This window comes from Tamandua tetradactyla, chromosome 7, assembly GCF_023851605.1.
Source record: "Tamandua tetradactyla isolate mTamTet1 chromosome 7, mTamTet1.pri, whole genome shotgun sequence".
In the NCBI taxonomy this organism is placed as follows: Eukaryota; Metazoa; Chordata; class Mammalia; order Pilosa; family Myrmecophagidae; genus Tamandua; species Tamandua tetradactyla.
In genome coordinates this window covers 31,988,850-32,010,611 of record NC_135333.1, presented here as the reverse complement: position 1 = coordinate 32,010,611, position 21,762 = coordinate 31,988,850, and the positions used below count along the sequence as shown (strand labels likewise).

The following is a 21,762-nucleotide window of genomic DNA, read 5'->3' as shown; positions in this document are numbered from 1 at the left end:
TGGAGCATTAGGTGAGTGACAAGCAGGGCTGGAGTGTGGCTGGGGACACAGGCCCGGAGGTGGCAGAAGGAAGGGAGGCTGCAGCAGGACCCAGGGGGAAGAGGAGGGACGTGATAGAGGAGGAGAAGCAGGTGCGGGGAGGCCGGCAGGAACCCACCGCAGCGGAGAAAACCACACGCTCCGGCCGGGCCGAAGGTACAGCCGGTGGCTGGAGGCGCGCGGGGAGCAGGAGGCCGCACTCAGACCCCGCGGCCAGGGGTGGAAGCCCAGCTCACGCGCTTCCTAGCCGGGAGGGCCTAGGCACGGGTCTCCATCTTCCGGGTCTCAGTTTCCCCCTCAGTAAAATGGGGACAGAACAGAGCCTCTTCCGTCACAGGGCGGTGGGGAGGCACGTGCTGTGCCCATCCCTGGCACATGGGGGCGGATGCCAGGTAAGTGAGCATTTGGTGAGGGGCACATGGGGCTCAAGGGTTCTGGGAAGGATGAGGGGGCAGCGAGAAGCCTGGGCAGGTGAGGACCAAGCAGGAACTCCTGGTGGGCCGGTGGCAGGGGGGCAGTGGGGAGGGTTCTAGGCACAGAGATGCCCTGAGGGGAGGATTGGGGTGGGGGTGGGTCATGAGAACAGCTGTTCCCAAACCAGGTTCCCAGGAACTTCCTGCCTGGTGCTCCCAGGGCCAGAGGATGAGGTGGAGTGAAGGGGGGCAGAGGAAATGGACGAAGCCCGGGGATCTGCCAAAAAAAGAATATCAAGAAGTGCTCAGCTTTTTATTTTACATATTGGGGTTCATCAGATTTCACTTAAAAAAAAGAGTTCACACTAAAATGTCTGGAAACCCATGCTTGGAATCCAGCCGCTCACTCTGCAGGAGAGGAGACCGAGGCCCAGAGAGGGGAGTGACCTGGCTGAGGACACACAGCAAACAGGCCTGACTGACGCTCAGGGCTCCTCCAAGGCCAGGTCTCCTCCATGTCGGCCCTGACACAGGGTGGGGGCACAGGTGACCGGATGAATGTCCCCCTGGTGGGGCCTTGGGGCTCTGACTCCCTCAGACATGCACTCACCAGTGCAGCATGGAGAGGCCTAACCCACAGGAATGGTCCACGTCCCCTCAGCACCCAGGGAGGGAACCAGGGAAGCCAAGGCAGGCCGTGGAGGGGGGAGCACCACGGGGTGCTGGCCTCAGGGCAGGTGCTGAGAGCAGACCCCTCTTCCTCTCGGGCCCTGGGCCTGGGGTGCAGCGGGGAGCACTGCCATCACCTTCTCCATCGCAGCTGGTGTTCACGGAGGGATCCTGGTGCTGGGTGCTGCGTGCCACAAGCCTGACTTCATTCATTTGCACAAAGACCGGGGAGAAGGGCTGCAGAAAGTCGAGGGGTCGGGCCTGGGACTCACACCTGGCTGGCAGCCGAAGCAGGACCCATGCCCTCCCATGGCCTCTGGGGCTCCTTGCTCGGGATTTCAGGACCAGGTCTGGCTGCTGCCCTGTCATGACCTGTAGTGGGATCTCTGTGCTTCCCTGGATCTGGCAGTTGACCCCCATGGATGGGCCCCAGCCATGAGCCCCAGGAGCTGTACCCTCCAGCCTGCTGATGCCTGGCCTGATCCTACTGATGGCCTGGGGGCCACCCTGACCCCCCTCACACCTGCCTGTAACTGCATGAGCCCCCCTGGGCAGCTGGTCTGTGAGAATGGACAATGGTGATTTAAAAACCATTTTTCACAAACTCCAGGGTACCCCAAAGATTCAGGGCTAGAAACCTCAGAGCAGCACTTCCTGTCTCCCGCCAACTCCCAGAGGAGCAGATCACCCTGGACCCCAGCCAATGTTGAGGAGCTTAAGGAGGGTCTGATGCTCTAAACAGTCAGAAAACTCCGAGGTAGCACCTGGACTCCAGGGGCCTGCAGCCCCTCAGAGGCCTCACTTTGACCTCTGACCCCTGCCCCGAGCCTCCCAACAAGGTGGGACCCAGCTATCCTACAGCCCCTGCCCATCCCCCCTGGACTGTTCTTTTCACCCCCACTCTCCCCCTCCCTGTTATTTCCCCCTGGACCTGCTCTCATGGACCTCAGAGACAGTGAGGGAGGCCCCCTGCCATGACACTGGCATTTGGGGGCTCCTGCGTGTTTGCTGGCATCTGACCCTGGCCTGCCTGGGTCCAGCCACATCCACAACTGGGAGATGCCAAGCACCCCTGTGCTGGGACCACCCCCCACCTACCAGTAACTGTCCAGTAGGGAGACAACAGGGAGAGTGGTCTCAGTCTGTCCTCATGCCAGTCTCCCATCTCTCCTTCACAGATGAAGAGACTGAGGTTCAGGGTGTCACCTGACAAACTGCCCTGCCACAATGGCCCCTTCCATCCCCTTGGAGGAAGCCCTTGGACCCCTCCAGTCATCACTGCCCACCCTTGCCTTGCCCCACTGGGACCTGCCACAGAGGTGGCTGTGTGGGGCACAGCCCTGCTACCAGGTGCCAGCTCTGCCCTTCACCTGGGTGGGGCTGAGAAACCAGTCTCCAACTGGACCACCCGGTCTCAGCATTTTCAATGCACACGGGTGGAGTCTGAGGTGGGACTCAGAAATAAACCGCCCCCCATCCCCAGTGGAAACCAAATCCCAAACAAGGCTGGGGGGCAGCTAGGAGGAGCTGCAAAGGGTGCTGTCAGCAATCAGGGAGAGGCCAGCTGGGTTGTACAGCTGAGATGGCAGCCAGAACCTTGCATTTATTAACTGGGCAGATAATTAATAGTAACAGAACTTCTGATTGGAGGAAGAAGAAACTGGCTTTTCCCAATTCATAAACAGGCACATGTCGCTCATCCTCTGACAAAAAACCCTGTCCTGGCTTACTGTTTACAGTCTATGTGAAGCCAGAGGCCAGTGGGGCACTAATGCCTCCAGAGACGTGGCCTGCTGCCCACCCCCTAGCATTTGGCCTTCTAGACCCAAGTTACCAGCCCTCCCTGCCCTGCCGGGTGCAAGAGTAGGTGGGGGCAAGTCCAGGGGCCTGGCTCCACACCAGATCTGCCCTGCCTCAGTTTCCACACCTGCAGAATGGAGGTGGTAATGCCCACAGTTCCCACCCAGTTGGGGGAACAAAGAGAGGCCCAGAGGCAGAGGGGCACTGGCTGCTTTGTCCTGGGGACTTGCAGTGGTCTGGGAATGGGGGCCATCACCAGCTCACAGACATCAGAAACCTGAGAACTTTCTGCCTCAATGAGAAAGGAAACTCGCTTCTGGCCCAGCGCTGGGCGAGATGTCCTCCAGTATGGGGGGTGGAGGGTTGCTAAGGGGAAGTAGATCCCCGAGTCTAGAGTCAAAAGGGACCCTGCCCTGCCCCTCCCGACCCCCTGTGTGGCCTCGAGCAGATTATTTAAACATCCCTGAGCCTCAATGTCCCCAAATGCAAGGTGGGACCATACCAGCCCCCTACCACGTGAGCATGACATGGGGTGCCGTCCGAAAGGCCTCGACAGACTGCTCCTCTGTGCTCCCAAGGTGGGGTCCAGGGGCACCTCTCCACAGGGCCCCACCACCTGCCTGGCTGGGGGCTGCCAGGTCGATGGCCACTCCCTCCAAAGCACATGCAGGGAAAACGGCTCACAGGCAACTCAAAATATTACACGCAGTATTTTTATTACTGCGCAACCCAGTACTGCACGGACCCGCTCCCAGGTACAGACCCAGGAGAAACGAAAGCAAGAACTCAAGCGGGTATTTGTACACTAATGTCATAGCAGCACTATTCACAAGAGCCAAAAGGTGCAAGCCACCCAACTGTCCATCAACCGACGAACAGATAAACAAAAATGTGCTACATACACGCAATAGAGTATTATTCAGACATAAACAGAAGTGAAGGGCTGGGACACACAACCACATGGCTGGCCCTTGAGGACATCGTGTGAAGTGAAGCAAGCCAGGCACAAAAGGACCAATATTGCATGATCTCACTGAGCATATGAAACACTCAGAATAAACAAATTTATAGAGACAGAGCAGAAGAGTGATTACTAGGGGTTAAAATGGGAAAATGTATGTTACTTATCTCTGTTACACACCATAAAATTTAAACAAACAAACAAATGCACGAGGACCTGACCCCCCTCCTCCTCCTCCATGGCCACCTTGGTCCGCGCTGGCCCCCTGGGAGATGGCTGCAGCCACCTGGGTGACCGCCAAGGCTCCTTCCTGCCCTCGCGACACGCTGAACCCATCCACACTCCTCTCCACACCCAGGGGCCCTGCCCAGCATGCCCCCTGCGTCCTCACCCACCCACCTCCCTTGTCCACTCTGCCCCTGTGTCCCCTACCCCCACCCCACGCTCAGTCCCATCCGCGGGTCCCTGAGCCACTCGGAGCGCTCGTCCCTGTGATGTCCACATGCCGGTCACCAACTTGTCCTTCGGATACTGGCTCAGCGCCGCCCTCCCCTCAGCCGTCATCCTCTCTCTAGTGCTCATCACTTCCGAGCATAAGGTCTTCTTGTTTGCGGTTATAACCCACCTCGCCCAGAATGTCAACAAGAGCAGAGCAGGTGGCCCTGGACCTCAGCCCCGTGGATCCCCACCCCTGGGAACAGGCGCCCCACAAGCAGCGGCTGAAGGATGGAATAGTCCAGACACTGGGGAGGGCAGGCGACAGACGCTGAGTGAGCCTCATCATCTGGTTTGGGGGTGACCAGGGCAGCAGGCCTGGCTGGCACCAACCCATGCTGGACAGGGCGCCCTTCCCTGCCGCCGCGGCCTGGGCCTGCTGAGATCAGCGCCATCCTGTCCTGGCAGCCCCGGTGGTGACAGTTCCCCTCCCACGTGGGCCTGTCCATCCTCCAGGGACAATATACAAAGGGCCACTTCAGAGTGGAAGCCCCAGCACCATCTCCAGCCCAGGGGGCCCAAGGCTGAGGGAAGAGGGCAGCACCCGGTCCCCACCCCTGAACTCGCAGGGCCTTCTAGGGGCAGGCGACGGCATCGAGCGACAGCTGGAGAAGCTCTGCTGGGTCCCTGCCTCCCCTGGCGCACCTGGGGCGGGGTAGGTGGGTGGTGCTCCCGGGGACAGCAGGGGGTGCATACACCTGGGCAGCCATGGCTGGCGCGGTGGGGTTGATGTGGGCAGCAGGGAGGGCAGCGGGCAGGGGCACGAGCCCACCAGACCTGGTTCAAATCCCACCTGGGGAAGCTCGCGCAGCAGAGCCCCCTGCACTGCCAACGAGGCTCAAAGACCCCTCTCAAAGGGCCATTCCCAACTCATGAGCCTGCCTGGCACTGCAGCTTTCGGGCATCCCCTCTCCCTGACTCCCACGTCCATCTGTCCCGCTGCCTCCAGGGCTCTCTAACCCTTTCCCTCAGCCCACCCACGCTCCCCTGGACGACCGCAGAACTTCCGGCTGGGAAGTCTCCAGGAACCAAGGAAAAGCCCCATTGGACGCTGTCCCACCCAGCTGCCAGGACCAAGTCCTGCCCAGGCCCCGTCCATGGCGCTCAGGTTCTCTAATGGGGCTCGGGGGGTTCTGGGTAATCTCAGGCCTGCCCCCGCCCCCCACGTCTGTCTCTGGAGAGCTCCCCTGAGCAGCACTTCCTCCCAGAGGCCCCCCTGATCCTGGCCGGTGGAAAGACCCCACTGTCACACCCCTGGCGCCTGGCCCGGCCCCGGAGCTCCTGACCCCACAGGCTGGGTCCCCGGCCCGCAGCTCAGGGTGCGACTCGGATGGGCAGCCCACCCTCGGGCCTTCTAGTCAGATGCTGCCAGGGCCTCAGGCCTGACTGGGGCACAGAACAGTGACCCTAGATTCTCGTCCTACTGCCGTGCGGCCTGGGGCTCGTCCCAGCCTCCCCCAGAGAGGCTCATCCAAGGGAATTCCAAGGGGCCCTCCCGAACCCCCCAGCGGGCAGTGCTGGTGGAAGGTAAAGAGCAGTAAGTGAGCAGCTGCATGGCCCAGGAGGGAGGACGCGAAGAGACGGCCACGAGGGAAGGTGGTCAGGGCCCTCCCCGCCGCCCCTGCTGCCAGCTCTCTGGGAGGTGCCCAGCGGGCAGCTGCCGAGCACAGGGAGGGCTGAGGCTCTGCCTCAACGAGCCCTGGGACCCCAGGCAAGTCCCTCCCCTTCTGGGCCTGTTGGCTTCGACATAAAAGGGGAGGCTCAAGGGGACCTGAGGGGTCCTGGGGAGGTGGCGGGGGTGGCAGTGTCCCTCCCGCCATCTGCGAGTCTAGGCATCCAGTGTACCACCTGGCAGAGCAGGTGCACAGCCACTGGCTCTGCCAACCCCAGCACCTGGGCAGCGAAACTGGAACAATGAACACTTTCTCTTTCCTCACCCCCCCCGCTGCCCTCCGTCCATCCCTGCCTGCCCCTGACGCCTTTCTGCTGCAGCAGAGCCAAGCCTGGGGAGAGATCGTGGTGCAGACCGCAGGCAGCTGCCTTCGGCTTCAAGGTTTGGTTTGTCTCTCGCGGGGCAGGGGGCATGGCTGGGCAGTGTAGACCTTCCCTTCTAGAGACACAGCCCCCCCCTCCACAGTTTCACCCCCCACAGCACCCATAACCCCATGGAAAATGCTCAGTGAACAAACTGTCCAGACGAATGAACATTTGAGTGACATGCTCAGTCTCGGGGCGACTGGGGGTGCCAATGGAGGCCTGGGAGTGACCAGGTGCCCGGCCCCTTCTGGGGGAGCCCACCCACAGCCAACCCCTGAATGGTTGCAGAACCCGTGTGAGCCCCGCCTCAGCTAGCACTGACTTCCTGGGGGGCTGTGAGCACCCACAATGTTGTCTCATGTCATTTCGTCCTCATGGCAGCCCCGTTTCACAGATGAGAAAATCAAGGTCCGGAGAGGGGAGCAACTTGTCCAAGCGTGCAGCCCAGCCTGCTCAGCAGCTACCGTGTGCATGTCCACGGCTGCGCCTCAGTTTCCCCACTGACCACTGAGGGCCTGGACTGAAGCTTGCTGTGTGTGCTCTGTGTTCGAAAGGCCCGCATGCTAAGAGGTCTGCTACTTGACGCCCACCCCCACGTTCCCTATTCCAGCTTCTCTGGTCTGCATCTAGAGGTTCTCCTTTCTAGGGCCACGCTCTAGCCTCTGATCCCCAAGTACTCATCTCCCCGTAAGCCCTGCACCACAGGCTCTCTAGCCAGGCCAGCGTTCTCCAGCCACCTGCTCCCTCTTTCAGTGGCTATGTGGGCAGTGGCTAGGGGGAGCGGGAAGGCCGAGCCCAGCAAAAGGCCACGGGTAGAAGGCAGGAACCAGATCCAGAGGAAGGCAGTGCTTCCCCAGGCTTGGGGGGCCCAGGGAAGGAGAAGCAGAGGCCGGGGCCGCGTCGTGGGAAGGAGGTGGTGGGATGGAATCGTCAGGTGGCTGTACCCCAGCTATCCCAGGCCTGGGCTCCCACTTGACCCAATTCCAGGGAGGTGACGAATGCAGGCTGTTTGCGGCAGGTGCACCCAGTTGGCAGGATGTGCCAAGCACCAGGCAGTTCCCGCTGGGGGAGACCCCACACCTGGCCTGCACACGAGGGAGTGGCCCCAGGACGGGGCGGTGGTGGGGGGAGCTGGCTGTCCTCAGGGCCCCTGTTCTTCCCTCTGTCCTCTGGATGGTAACTTACTTCATTTCTCCAGCTATAAAGTTTCTCATGCATTCTGGACAATTCGAAAAGCAGAGTGTGAGAAACAGGGCATCGTCCACCATGCACCAGCCCTCGGCTGACATCTACCCTAAGTTCTCACAGCCTTTTTACTTGTAGTGCACCTTTCTGCTGGAAGGAACCATTGAGGTGGATTTCCTGCTACCTTTGGGGCATTTTTCCTCAAATGAGCATAGACTGGAACCCCTGAGACTTTGCCCTCCTCGGCTCTTCCCCCTCCCCCAGACCTGACCTGGATCCTGGTGAGAAAAGCGCTAGCCTGGGGATGGGGGAAAGGCGGGGGGGTGGGGGGGGGTCGTACGGCAGAGCCCTGCAGCCCGGACGCTCCTCCTTCAGGCCACAAAGAGGAGCCTGGGTCATGCTCCCAAATCCCAAGTGCCCCTGGGCCTCGATGCCCCTCCTGAAATGGGGGGCTCAGCTGGGCACGTGGCCTTGAGGCTCCCCAGTCCGGCCCCTCCCTAGGCTGAGGTGGCAGTCACTAGGGCTGGGCTGTACCTTCCAGAGCTCCCCAGTCTTTCTTCCCCATCTCTCCCTTTGCATTGAGACAATGAGGAAGAATAAAGCAAACCCCTGAGGCTGGTCCTGGTGACCCACCCAGCAGAGGCACCACCCAATCCCGACTGGCCCTCTCTTCACTCCGCGGGCATTTCCTGCCAGGCCTCTGTGATGATCAGGTCGTGAGGATGACCAGAAGCACCAGACCTACCCCATCCCCAAGGTTCTCACCGTCCATGGGGAGACAGAATTCTCCAGCAATGCCCTAATGAGCCGTCACTGGGGACCAGCTTTGGCCTGCCCCTGGGGTGGGGGCCAGCCACGGCTTCCTGGAGGGGTCTCCAGGAAGAGGAACCGGCACCAGCCAGGAAGAGAGGAGGGGATGGGCATTGCAGATGGTGCTACAGCACCTGCAAAGGACCTGAGGCTGGGGGCCCATCTACCCCCTCTGCATGTGCGAGTGCCTGAGGCGGGACTACGGATGGCATCAGTCATATCCCCCAGCGGCAGGTGTAGGGCCTCACCCAAGCTCACACGGGGCCCTAACCTTTCTGCCCGGCCCCAGGGCCGACCTGAGACAACTGGTCCCTGAGCATGGGACAGGGGTTGGCCTGGGTGCCTGTTGGGGTATGTCCCACTGCCCGGCCAGTCCCCCTTGTTGCATTTCCTTCTAATGACACTAACAGAGGTTGTCCTGCACCACCAACCCGCCCACCCAGGCTGGCCCAGAGCCAGCTCCAACTCCCCTGGGCATGCAGGGTGCAACCCTGGCGAACCACCCAAGCTCTCCAGGCCTCTGCTGAAAGATGGAAGACTGTCCAGATGCTCCGGGGGCCATGATAGAAATACACATTCCAAACGGGGCCAAGGGCAATGGTAGGGCCCTGCCCCACAACCTGACCCCGCTACCCGGCATGCCGGGGGGGCCCCCGGTCATGTGGGCTCATGCACTCCTCCCATCAGCCCAGGTGGGGGAGCTCTCCTCTACCACCTGCCCCCAGATGCCATGCTCGGACCCAGGACACAGGTGGAACTCAAGGCCAGATCCCCTGGGCCCCCGTGAGAATGAGGTGAGATAATGCATGTGAAGGGCTCTGCAAATGGTCATGCACAAGCCCAGACCCGCCCGTCCATTCGTCCATCAGACAGGCTCTGTCACCACGCAGCGGCCTCCAGGCTGTGGGGCTCAGGCAGATCCCTTCCCCTGTCAGGAACTCAGTTTCCACACTGTGAAATGAGACCTGTGTCCCAGAGTTCCTGAGAAACTGAAACGAGGTCATGTGAGAAAGCACCAGTTGCCATCCATGCCACAAATATTACTGATGGCTGGCCATCCTCGTCACCTCCCCACCCTTCCACCTCCACCAGCTCAGCCGTGGGGCTGCTGGAAGCCGCTGTCATGCTCCAGTGTGGCACCATTCAACAAATATTTAAAGACTATTTTTCGAATGCCTGCGATGTGCCAGGCGCTGTGCCATGCCAAGGCCTGATGTGTGCCAGGCCCGTGGCCCAGGCCTCCCCTCCCGTCCTCGGCTGCCCTCCCTGCTGTTCCTCTCTTGCGGCAGCCACCACTGTTCACCCAACACGATTCGCCCCACCGTGGGCCAGGCCCTGGGTGGCAAGGGGAGGGTGCACCCTGAGAGAGCTGCCCCAAGTGTTAAGCAAGCTTTGGGGAGGAGGAAGGACCCAAGGAGTGGGGAGGGTCCAGCCTGGGACCCACTTTCGGAGGAACCAGCGGCAGGTGTTGGGATAACAGCTGTGGGGACACCCTGGTGTGTGAAGAGATGGGGGAGTGGACGGGGGCAGGGGTGGGGAATGCAGACAGGGGCTGGCGCGTGGGGACCCGGACGTCTCATAAAACCTGTGGGGCAGGCCGAAATTCTTAAGAATCCAGAGGCCCCTAAATCCCCAGGGCAGAGTTTTTAAAACTAGTTTTTCAGCCCTCTCGTGGGTGGGCCTCCCACTCAGCAGGGCTGGGGGTGGGGGTTGGGGGGTTGGCCTGGGAAATCTGTGCTCTCCCCACACTGCCCAGGTGAAGCTGAGCAGGGCCTCCAAGGAATAGGGCCAGGGATGACAGGGAAGAGGGGAGCGGCAGGGGGGCCGCCAGGGAGGGTGGCCTGGAGGAAGCCTGCCAGGAGGCCGGCGTGAGACAGTCCTGGGCATCCCAGCCTGAGCGGGGAGCATGCACTCTGGGAGCCTGGGGTGGGGGTGTGGGGAGAGCAGCAGGTCTCGAGGGACAGCCCCGTCAGTCCCACGGGCTGGACGCCATCCCAGCCCTGCCACTTCACCAACCCCAGGCACCCTCCAACTGCCAAGTGGGGATAATAATAGTACCTGGCTGGAGGAAGTTGCAAGGAGTCACCGGGATAATGCATGAAAGTGGTTGGCCTGGCGCCCGGCACATAGTAAGTGCTCGATAAAGAGCAGCTGAAGAGGATGGCTCAGAGGTCAGGGACGGCAGGAAGAGCCTGGAAACCGTCCACCGCGGCCTCGTCCGGCCAGAAGCCCAGAGCTCGCCTCTGGCTGCCCTCCCTTGCCCAGACTCCGGCTCTGGGCTGCTTCTTCTGGGAAGTTCCGAGCCTGCCCCGAGACGGCAGCAGGAGGGCAGGCCCCGAGGAGGCCCCAGTGTCTGCACAGGCTCCGGCTCCCTTCCCAGGGGATTCCCACTTCAGTGGGAACCAAAGTCTGAAGCCAAAAAAATAAGCTCTAAGTTCATAAAATAACAGAGTCATTAGTTGTGTGAATGATTTCTATTGTTCTCTCTCTTTTTTTCAATAGAAAAGCTGAAAATAAGGATGCTGATGGGAATTTCCATTTCAGGTGGTGCAAGGAAATGTATTTTGGGACCCTGTTCACTTCCTGGATTATGGGCAAGGCCTTGAGGCCCCCAGGTCAACCTCTCTCTAGACCACAGGAGCATCCCCAGGACCTTTCACCAGGCCTGCTTCCAGCCCATAGGCCGTCCTCAACCCCTCCCACAGCCTCAGTTTCCCCTTCTGGGAGCAGGGCACCTGTGCCCATCCTCCTGAGGCCAGAGGCCACCCTCTGGGGTGGGGAAGGGAAGGAATGGGCAGAACAGCAGAGCTGCTCCCCTAGGCTGAGAACCACTCATTCATTCCCTCATCCATTAGTTCATGGGGGTTTTGTGGGACCATCACAGAAAACCGCAGTTAACAAGTACACTGCAAAGTAGGCACGCCCTCTGGAGTCTCACAGGGGCTCCCCTGAGCCAGGGATGGTCAAGCCAAGAGGTGAAGGATGGGTCGGCACTAACCCAAAACCGTGCCTCAGTTTTCCCACCTGTCAAAGGAGGACTCTCTCGGGACAATAAAATGTTGGCTGTTCATATTTTTTAAGGGTGGGCAGTGGGCAGGCTTGGGCTCAGGCCAAGGCAGGTCTGTCTGGTTTGGAGTGGAGGGCTGGCATCCTGGAGAAGGCAGTGCATGAACAAGGCTTTCAGTGGGTGTCAGAGAAAAGGCAGCCAGGCAGAGGGAAAAGCGTGAGCAAAGGAATAGCATTTGAGGGTGGGGCCTCTGCGAGGCTAAAGCTTAGGGTCTGAGGCTGGGCCATTCTGTGCAGGGCCCTAAGGCCAGCGAAGGGGTGAAGTCTTTGCCGGGCAGGCTGAGCAGAGGCCCAGCAAGGAGTGGCTGGCACAGAAACGAGGTAGGGTCAGCGGTGTGGAGGGCACCAGAGAGGGAGGACACCACAAGCTCTCCAATCCCATTCCACTCCATTCCACTCTACAAGTGGGAGGAGGGCCTGGGGGGCTGGGGGCTGGGGTGGGCCCTGGGGTGGGAAGGATGGAAGGTTACTGGGTGTGGCCCCTCACCTTGGCCCTCGGGCCCCCCATCACCTCTCCCCGGACAGCATCCCCTGGCAGCTCCCCAGGTCTATCCGATGGACCGCCTTTGGGGCTGGCCTTTCCTCCTTGTTCCACCATCATTTATTAAGCTGCTACTGAATGCCTGGTATATACCAGCTTCTGCTGCGAGGCCATCATTTAGGCATTTGAGGCCTGGAATCAGCCCGCTGGGAGGATTTATACCTTGGCAATGGGCTACGGCTACTCCTGTGGGATTTTTTTCTTTTTCAGACAGTCAGATACCAGCACACCATCGCCCCCCTGATTGGGCAGTAGATACAGAAGGCAGGTCTCTGCCCATGAAACTCACAAACAGTCGGGGAGAAGAGCAGGGATGCGTCCGCAGGGACGGGCTGCGGGGTCCTCGAGGAGGCAGGGATGCCCACCGGAAATGGCAGTGAGCTGCTCAAACAGCAACAGTGGGCACTTAGTGGTTATCTTCTAACAACCCTCTGTGGCAATGGCCGGTCACCCCCATTTTAGAGACGAGGAAACTAAGGCACAGAGAGGCAGAGTCATGTGCTCACAGTCACACAGTAAGAAGTGGCAGGGCCTGAATAACTTGAACCCAGGCCACTGGACGGGAGTCCCTGCTGACTTCTGCACCTGAATATCTCACGGTGCGATTACTGCGACCAGACCCCTGTCCCGTGGTGCAGGGTGCCCAAGTAGATTCTAATCTCTCACGGGCAAGGCCTGTATCATCTTGGACACCAGGTCCCAACCTTGGGGCCTGGATGTCCGAAGAACCTTCTGGAAGGGAGCCCTGGTCTCTGTGTGGAGGGCCAGAACTGGTTGGGGGAGGGGAGGCATCATGCAGCTCAGGGAACAAAGAGGCAGGGTCCCCTGAAGGCCCCGGCTGGGAGTCAGGAGGCACTGGGTGCCACAGGGCCAAGGGGAGGCTGCCTGCCTCCAGCACAGCTCCTCTCCTCGCCTCTCCTCCTAGCGCAGCGCGAGGACACGGACACACAGCTCTCCCTGCAGACCTTGCCACGGCTGGGTGAAGCCAGCCTGCCTGCCAGCTGGCAACGGACATCCTATTTCACAGGTGTTAACACTGACGCAGCAGCCGGCGACTTGTGAGTCCTTCCGAGGTGCCAGGCACTCCACATGCATCTCCTCAGAGAGCCTCTTCACAGCAACACAGGGTTTTCTCCCCATTGGACAGATGTGGAAACTGAGGCACAGAAAGCTGACTGGCCAGAGGTGGTCCAGCTGCCACAGTAAAAAGTCTCAGGAATGTGTCACAAGCAGCCCTGAGCACGTTAGAGGTCCCGGGCAGCCTCTCAGAAGTGTGTGTGTGGCTGGGGTTGGGGGGGATGTTCAGGCCAAATGGCATCTCTCCCTGCCTGCCACGGCTCCTAACCAGCCACCTCGCCTCCACCTGGCCCTTCTCTCTCCAACCTGTTCCCTCTCATCTCAGTGCTCACTCTTGTCACTCACAGGACTTGCCTACACCCCACCAGATGGCACACCGGGCACCTCTCCCCTTTGAGCTTTGGCTCATACTATTCCTCCTTCCCAGTACACCCTTCCCACCTCACCCCACCTGGTCAACTCTCCCAGTCTCCTGTTACCATATCTTCCAGAAAGTTCTATCACCACCTGGGGCTGGGAGCCCCTCTTTCAAACTTCTCTAGGACCCTGGGCCTATCTCCTTAGCCGCTGGCAGCCTTAACAGAGGCCGGGCACGGCCAGCTCCTCTGGTTGGGGGGCCTTGTCCTACTCTGCCCTCCATCACCAGGCTCGGCCGGGTGCCCAGGCCTGTAGTAAGTGCCCAGGAAGTGACACACCAGTGCCCTCAACACCCCCATCCAGGCAGAGCCGGACAGGATTTCAAAGAAGAGCTCTGTTATAGCGGGGAGGCCGCCCATTTCTGGGCACCCATAGAAGAACCCCAACTCGGGGCACACGCCTGCCCACACCCCTACTGAGCATGGGCCTGGCGGGTAGAATCACCCACCTCAGGCCACCAGGGACGGCTGGGACCCATTTCTGTTCCTCATGGCACCCCAGCTCAGGCACCACCACCCCCAGTACCCGGGCCCGGCTCCCCACCCCCGTTCCAGAACTCACTATTTGCAGATATTTATAGCACCCTCCCCCAGCCAGGTTCCCTCCCCGGCCCTGGGCAGTGAGGTGGGAAGAGCGGGAGGCCCCCACAGGAGAAGGTTGGGGGCCCCCTCCGCACTCAGCCTCCGGCAGGTCCCCAGGGGAGCAGCAGCTCGGGTCCCTGCCCCCGCCCAGCACCCCGACAGTGTCTGGGCCTCGGGCGCAGCAGACCCGGGTCGGGCGGAAGGGGGTGGGAGTCGGAGGGAAGGCTGGCGCCTCCTGCCCCCAGCCTCCTGCCCCCAGCCCCGCGCGGCGCCGGAGGTTTGGTGGGGGGCGCAGCGCAGCGCACAAAGCAAGGCTCGGGCCCCGCGCATGGGGGAAGCCCCCCGCCCGGCCCGGGGAAGGGGGTCTTGAAGGGAAGAGATTCTGCCCTCCGGGGCCAGAGAAAGCTCGGCTGAGCAGCCGCGTTGGGGGAGGGGGAGTCAGAGCTGAGCAGCCTCCTCTGCATCCCGCCCCCCACCCCACAAGAAGCGCACAGGCATTTCCCACCCCCCGGGGTCCCCACCCCCGTCCCCGAAGGTCACGCTCGGGGGGGGAGGGCTGTAGGAGCCGTGTTGGGGGTGGGGGGCGCAGCGACCCCGGAGGAGGAGGCGCGGAGATGGAGGCGGAGGGCCGGGAGCGCGGGGATGGAGGGGGCTGCGGCGCGGGTCCCCCAGGACGCCCAGGGTCAACTCACCCATCGCCCGCCGGGTCTCAGCAGCGGCGGCAGCAGCGGCGGCGGCGGCTCCGCGGCCCCCGGGGCCCCCGGCGGGGAGATGCTGGCGTCCGCCGCAGCCTCTCGCCCCATCCCGGGCTCCGGCGGCGGCGGCGGGCGCCCGGCATCGCAGGCGGCGCGGCTCCGGCCCGGCCCCGCTCCCGCCCCCACCCCCTGCACTCCGCCCCGCGGGCCCGGCGAGCGGACGGGTGCCCGGGGGTGGCGCGCCGAGGTGCCGGCTCCCGCCCCCACCGCAGCCCCCGCCCCTCCCCCGCCGGCCGGGGCTCCGCTCGCTGCGCCGGGCCCGGGGCTCCTCGGACCGCAGTCTCCGGCCGCCGCCGCTCTGCGCCTCCCGCGTGTGCGATCAAATGTGTGTGTGTGTGTGTGTGTGTGTGTGTGTGTGCGTGCGTGTGTGCGCGCGCGCCCTGCCTGGGACCGTGCGTGCGCCTGTGCGGTGGTGTGTATGGATGGGAGGCGGGGCGGGGGTCGGGGCGGTCAGAGCGTATATGTGTGTGTGCGTGTGTGTGTGCGCGCGCGTGCGTGCGTGTGTGTGTGTGTGTGTGTGTGTGTGTCTGGGTTCCGGTGTGTGCCTAGGCCCGCGTGTCCGCTTCTGCGTGTGCGTGTCTGGGCTGAGCAGTGTGCATGGGTCCGTGGGGCTGGCAGCGTGCACCTGGGCCCCTTCCGGTGTGTACCTGGAGGGGCAAATCTGCGTTGCATGTGTGCGTGGGTCCGGGCAGTGGGCCCCCAGAACTGGACTGCATACGCCCCTCAGAGACTACGGAGAGCCCCCCAGGTCTGCACTGTGGGGCGGACACCTTTGCCGGTGACTGCAATTGTGCGGACCCGGAGCTGGGACCATGGGCCAAGGCCTGGTCTTGTAGGGGCGCGTGCACGTTGCTGGGCCTGCTACGGTGTCTACACAGGTCTGTGTGGGACTGAGGTATACACGGGCCTGTAGTCTACGCAGGGCACGTGCCTGAGGACCTTCCCACATCCGAGCCCTTCCACCCCCTCTTACCCCAAATCCACGTGCCCAAAGACGCCGGCGAGTTCTCTTCCGGGTCTGGTTGTGGTGCCGGGGGTGACCCACCCCCACCCGACTCAGAGGGCACCGGGGGGTGCAGCTGGACCTGCTCACCTCTGGAGGCTCCTCTCCTTCCACTTGGCCGCCACCTGCTTCCAGAGGAGCCGCCATTCCGCACCCTGGCTGCTCGCGCCCTTCTCGCTGGGATCCTCCCTGGGGTCCATGCCGCCGGAGGTTCGGAGGCGCTCCTCGGCACTTGCAGCCCTTCCAGTGGTTCTGCTCCGGTCGTCTAACAGTCACTTCCGCCCACGTGTAGGTATGCAGCGGCAGGGGTCATGCGCCCCCTCTGTGCCAAGGTGCAAGGCAGGCAGGGAAACGCCTCCCAGGCCAGATCCCAGCCAATGCCTCCCACTCCCCACCCTCCACTCTCCCACTCCTCCCCAGGGCAGGCCCTCTGGCCTTTGCTGGATCTCCAGAGGGGCCTGGGGCTGGTCTTCCTGCCCCAGGTACTTTTTGCCTACCCTCATCCTTGCCAAGCAGCCAAGTGATCCTTCTCCAACATCCACTGAGTAGACCCCTCTCCTGCCTGAAACCTCAGTGGCTCCCACTTGCCCTTGTCCTAAATTAAACACCTGGACAGGACGCAGAGGAAGCCCTGGTGCCATGGTCTGCCCTCTCCTCCATCCTCCACCCACCCCTCCCTGGTGGCTCCCTCTAAGCCAAGGGCAGGCAAACTTTTTTCTGTAAGGGCCAGATAGTAAATATTTTAGGCTTCATGGACCATACGGTCCCTGCTGCTCTTCTCGATCCCACCATTCCAGCGTAGAATCAACAATATGTAAAGGAATGAGCATGGCTGTGTTCCAATAAAACTTTATTTATAGACACTAGAATTTGAATTTCCTATCAGTTTCACGTGTCAGGAGACATTATTCTTGTTTGGGTTCTTTTCAAGCTATTTGAAAGCGTAAAAACAACTCCTGGCTCACACGCCGGCCCCTAATTGGCTGACCTCTGCTCAGCACTTCCCTGAGTCCTTTTGTCTCACATCATGACTCACCTGTGCAGGTGCCCATCATTTCCCCACCCCCAACCCTATCCTGTCCCCTAAAACGTTAGCCTCCCCCTCTCCCCCAGCTGTCTTTCCTGCTGACTGTGCCCCTTCTCTTCCCGCCTTCTGCCTGAATTGTCACTGCTGCTCACATCAGCCCATCCTCACCTCTCCAGACCTGTGCACTCTGTGCTCTCTGCCCAGGGACTCCTGCCCATGGCCAAAGGGACACCTCAGAGAGATGGTGACTTGGCTCTCTCTCCCCTGCCCACTCAGTTCCTTGGGCCTCCCTCTTCCCAGGAGAGAATGATTGTTTCCATATGGCTTCCCCCACTGGATTTAGTCCACAGAAATCTCCACACTGGCCTCCAAGCACCAGGTCAGGTACAAAATATCACCTGTCTCCATTTGCACAGCACCCAGATGAGAGGACAGGGTGGGACGACGTGCGCAAGGTAGCAGCAACCGGAAGCAGCGGGGCCGAGGCCTTTCTGGCCCATCACACCCCTAGCCAGCACGGCCAGGGTGGCGTGGGTGATCATGGCACCCATCTCCAGCAAGCTCCACCCCCAACCCCAGAGCTCTGCAGGTCTGGATTGAGGGCCGAGCCATAAACGTGCCTTTTTGTCCTTTAAATTTTTTAATTAACTTGGGTGACTAGATAAGAGCTGCACACAGTGCAAATTTGAAAAAGTACTGCAGGAAATTTTACTGTCTCATGGAAAGTAAACCTCCCAGCCCTAGGACCTGGCCTGCCAGCTCCCCTGTAAGTAAGCAGCTTGCCCTTAAGATGTGTTTTCTGATGCAGCTCCTTTGACACGAAGGCATTTGTGTGTATGTGACCTACAAAACCACCCATTACACTTACACCTGGCCTTCCTATTGTTTTTTATTTTTAACCAAGTGTAAGACAATTGTGTTAGTCCATCCCTGAGCCCCCAGCCCCACTTGTGGTGGTGTGGGAGGGAAGGACATGCAGGGAGGGTCGTGTGGCCTGGTGGCTTCCCTCCAAGAAGGCTTCGTGGCCCAGTGGCTTCACCTGCTTCCTCACCTTTCAATGGGGATGATGCCTCCCTCATAACACTGCTTGAAGGGACCCAAGCAGTGGGTCCCTGTGTCAGCTGCCCTCCTTGCACCTCCTCTGGTGTCCAGTCTGGCTTAAGTGGCACCATTACTGCACCGGAGGGTGGGGGCTGTACATTGCCACCACCTCCCCACCTCCCCAGCACTGAGTTCATAGCCTGGGCACAGGAGACCCTCAATAAATATTTGCAGGAAAAAAAAAAAGTGAATGAATGAGTGAATGAATTAATGAATGCAGCTGTGCATATTACTTATTAAAAAAACAGTGATTGTTTATTTTCACCTACCTAAAACTGGCCGCTTTGGGTAAATATATCCAAGGCCCTACTTTGGTGAGATGTACCCTGCACCCCCTCACCCGGGTCCCCCCACCCACATGTGGGCACCCTCCCCCCCCAGATACCACACACCAGGGAGGCAGACAAACCCCCACTGGAGCAAGATTGGAGATAGCCCCTGTTCCGCCCGAGTTGGACTGGGGTCAGGAAGCCTCTGGGGCCCTGCTTGCCTGTTCTCCATCCTCCCCCAGCTCAGGTCATTGTTTTCCCGACCTCTCCAGATTCCCAAGCTTCTTGGGAGGCCGCGGGGAGACAGCCTTGGTTGGGGCCTGTACAGAAGCCCACCTCTGGGTGCCCCATGTTGGGCCCCTGCCCACCAGATGTAAGCCCGTGCCCCCACCGGGCCCCACTCCCCGCCTTCCAGCCCAGGCCCTGGGGCGCCAGGAGCCCCCAGGTCCCCACTCCCCGCTCGTGGCCTGGGACACCCTAGGTGCTCAGCAGGTGTAGAGCTGCTCACAGTGTGGCAAGGACCAGGCTTCTACCTCAGCTCTGCCATGGGGCCCAGTCACCTCCCACCCTAAGTCCCTGTTTCCTTGCCCATGAAATGGGCACAAAGGCCACCAGTGAGATTCATGGGATCTGGACCTCTCCACCCTTTACCTCCCCCTCCTCACTTTGTGTCCCACCCCCTGGCCACCCACAGGGTAGGTGGGTGAAGGCCCGAGCGCCCCAGGTGGTCCTCCTTCCCCACACCCTCCTCTGGGGGCCAGGCTGCCGATCAGGAGGCTGTAGAAGCTGGGAGAAGCCCAGATACAAGATTAGCGTGCCCCAGGGCAGGTGTCCCCTTACAGCCCTGCATTCCCCTTTCATCTGGGGCCCATTTGGCTGTGGGTATAATCACTGGGTCTGTTTTCCCCTGGGCAGCTGCTGCCCTGTCTGGCCCATGCAGGAACCCTGCCCCACTCCCCTGGCCGTCCAGGCGGATCCTGGAGCTCCAGGTGGGCATCTCCTGACCCACCCCAAGGGCGAGCATCAGCCCTTCCAAGGCACCCAGCCAAGGGGGAAGGGAGGGCAAGATACTGGCTCCGAAGCCTTGGCAATCACCTGCAGGAGGGGGTGGAAGCAGCTTCCCGCAAATGGGGGAAGGATGAGTAGGTACGAAAGCAGCCCGGGGTGGCACCTGAGGGTCCACCCACGTTGAGACCCTGTCCTTCCATCACCTGCTGAGTGAGGTCATCTGCTTCAGCGCCCTCCCCCACCCCCACCCCCCCATAGGCACTCCATTCATTCATCTATTCATTCATTCATGACTGAGCCCTTCCGAAATGTTTTCAGTTTCTCCCACTTTTCTCATCTTCACACCTTGGCATATATTGGTCCTTCTGCCCAGACAACCTTCCAGAAAAGCTAATCCTTCAGGAACCCAACCCAGATGGTCCCACCCCGACCCCGGGCTGCCCCGATTCCCTCCAGGGGCTAGGCCTGGAAAGTCACTCACTCATTACGTTTCTTGTTTTTGTTTTTGTTTTGCCCGTCTCCCCCACCAGGACGTGAACGCTCCCAGGGTAGGGTCCTGATCCTGTCCCCTGCCTCTGTGCCTCTAGCTCCTGGCGCAGCCGGGTGCACTGAGGTGTTCAGCGAATATTGTTGATTAGGAAAGAGTCCCAGACAACGCTTTCCCTGACCTCCGTGTGTGTGTGTTTGGGGGCCAGCTCTCACCTGTGAGTGCCCGCTGCTGGGCGAGAGGAGGACTAGAGGGAGCCCAGAGAAGGGCCAGCCCTCCAGGCAAGGGAAGACCTTAAAATGGGAGGAGTCTCCCCCCTAGGGCCAAGGTTGGCATGCGGTTGCAAATGGATGTGACCCTGGATGCAAATCGTCTTTTGTTCCAGTAACCGCAAGCTGCCAGCCTAGCTGGGCCCTGAACAACCACTGAGGGAAAACTCAGGAGGCTGCTCTGCCTCCTGCCCACATCACCTGCCTTGGGCAGCCCCCACATGCCTCACCGGTTGGATCCCCGAGTAAGGAAACTGAGGCACAGCAAGAGGGGGAGACTGGCTAGTCTACACAGGACAGACCCAGGCCTGGGACCCCGAGCCAGCCTGTGGCCACCAGGGCCCAGGCCCCTCCCGGCTCTCTGCCCAGGGGGTCCTCTCCCTGCTTTGCAGAAAGGGAGGAGGGTGAGTGCCTGGTGGGTGAGTTAGATTCATCCAGCTTCACTTACCGAGCACCTACTGTATGCCAGGCTCTGGGCTCCAAGTTGCTGGAGAGAGAGATGGAGATGAATGAGACATGTCCCTGCCCCCGGGAGAGGCTGGGCCAGTGAGGGGAGGAAGGGAAGACAAGACAACAGAGGGGCAGAGGCACAGTGCACCTGGGGTCCAGGAGACAGAAGCAGCCTGGAAGGTGGGGCAGATCGGATGCAAACAGAAAGGGAGGGGAGAGCACCTCCTGGCTGAGGAGCAGCTTAAGGGAAGGCAGGCAGGATAGAAAGTGCCAGATATATTTAGGGAAGGGGATTCTCAGAGTTCAGCAAGTGGAGGGAGATAATTCAGACTGAGGACCCCCTATGAGCGCCAAGGATGTCACAGATGCTGAGGAGTGGGTCCAAGTCACCAGGCGGAAGCTGAGCAGGGGACACCCACTGCAGCCCTTGAATACCCGCGGAGGGTAGCCTGCTGGAGTGACACTCAGAGGCTGGATCCTCGAGGAAAACCGGCTGAGTCATACCGGACGCCCTAATGGGCTCCTTCTCACCTGGGGGCCCTCGGAGAAGAGGTATGGACGCCCCCATGCCCGTGTGCACAGACCTCCTTGCAGCCCCAGGCCTTGGGTGCCCACCACAGAGCCCGCCCCCAGCCGCTGGCTTGTGCACCTACAAGAAACCCCCACCCGTGGGACACAGGCTCCCTCTCACAGGTACACATAAGCCTTGTATACAGAGGCCCACAACACACCCTGCGTGCACACACACAGAGCACACCCCCTGCACCCACGAAGTGCTGCCAGGGTGTTTCCTATATGGCGACATCCCGCAGGTCGCTGCCAGAAAGGCAGGGCTGGGGACAGTGAGACCCAGTTGAGCTGGTGACAAGCTCACCCAGACCCCTTCTCCCTCCTCCCGGTTCCATGTCCCTACCGACACCCCCTGCATTGGCTTTGGCAATGGTGCCTTGAAATCCTATCCATAAATGGGGTGGGGGTGGGGGGCCCATGCCTGGCAATGCTGACTCACAGTCAGCCCCTCCGCCGCAGTGTCAGCTCCTGAGGGCCCATGGGGCAAGGCTCCGTCCTCACAGCTGCAGGGCCAAGTTCTCACTCGGCAGCCCTGAGGCCGGGGGTGGGGTGTCAGGGACGTGACCTCTGGACGGTCTAGTCTGCCTTCGTGTCTCTGAGTCTGAAAGCCACGAGCCCAGAGGTGGCCTGTCATGAGCCCTGGGATTCCTTTGGGCCACCAGCTTCTCTGGTCCTTTTAAAGACAAAAGACACAAACAAACCAGGGTGCTGGTGGGAACCACATTAAAGTCT

The 21,762-nt window shown here is 60.8% G+C and overlaps 1 protein-coding gene across 1 annotated transcript in view; it reads right to left on the bottom strand.

The window, feature by feature from the left end:
* The window catches only part of MGAT3 (beta-1,4-mannosyl-glycoprotein 4-beta-N-acetylglucosaminyltransferase), a 32,740-nt gene extending 16,597 nt beyond the window's left edge, over positions 1-16,143 (bottom strand). The window contains exon 1 of the mRNA XM_077168878.1: positions 15,940-16,143. Coding sequence (XP_077024993.1) covers positions 15,940-16,049 — 110 coding nt within the window. The 5' untranslated portion in view covers positions 16,050-16,143. The remainder of the gene's footprint in view (positions 1-15,939) is intronic.
* Between the last annotated feature and the right edge of the window lie 5,619 nt (positions 16,144-21,762).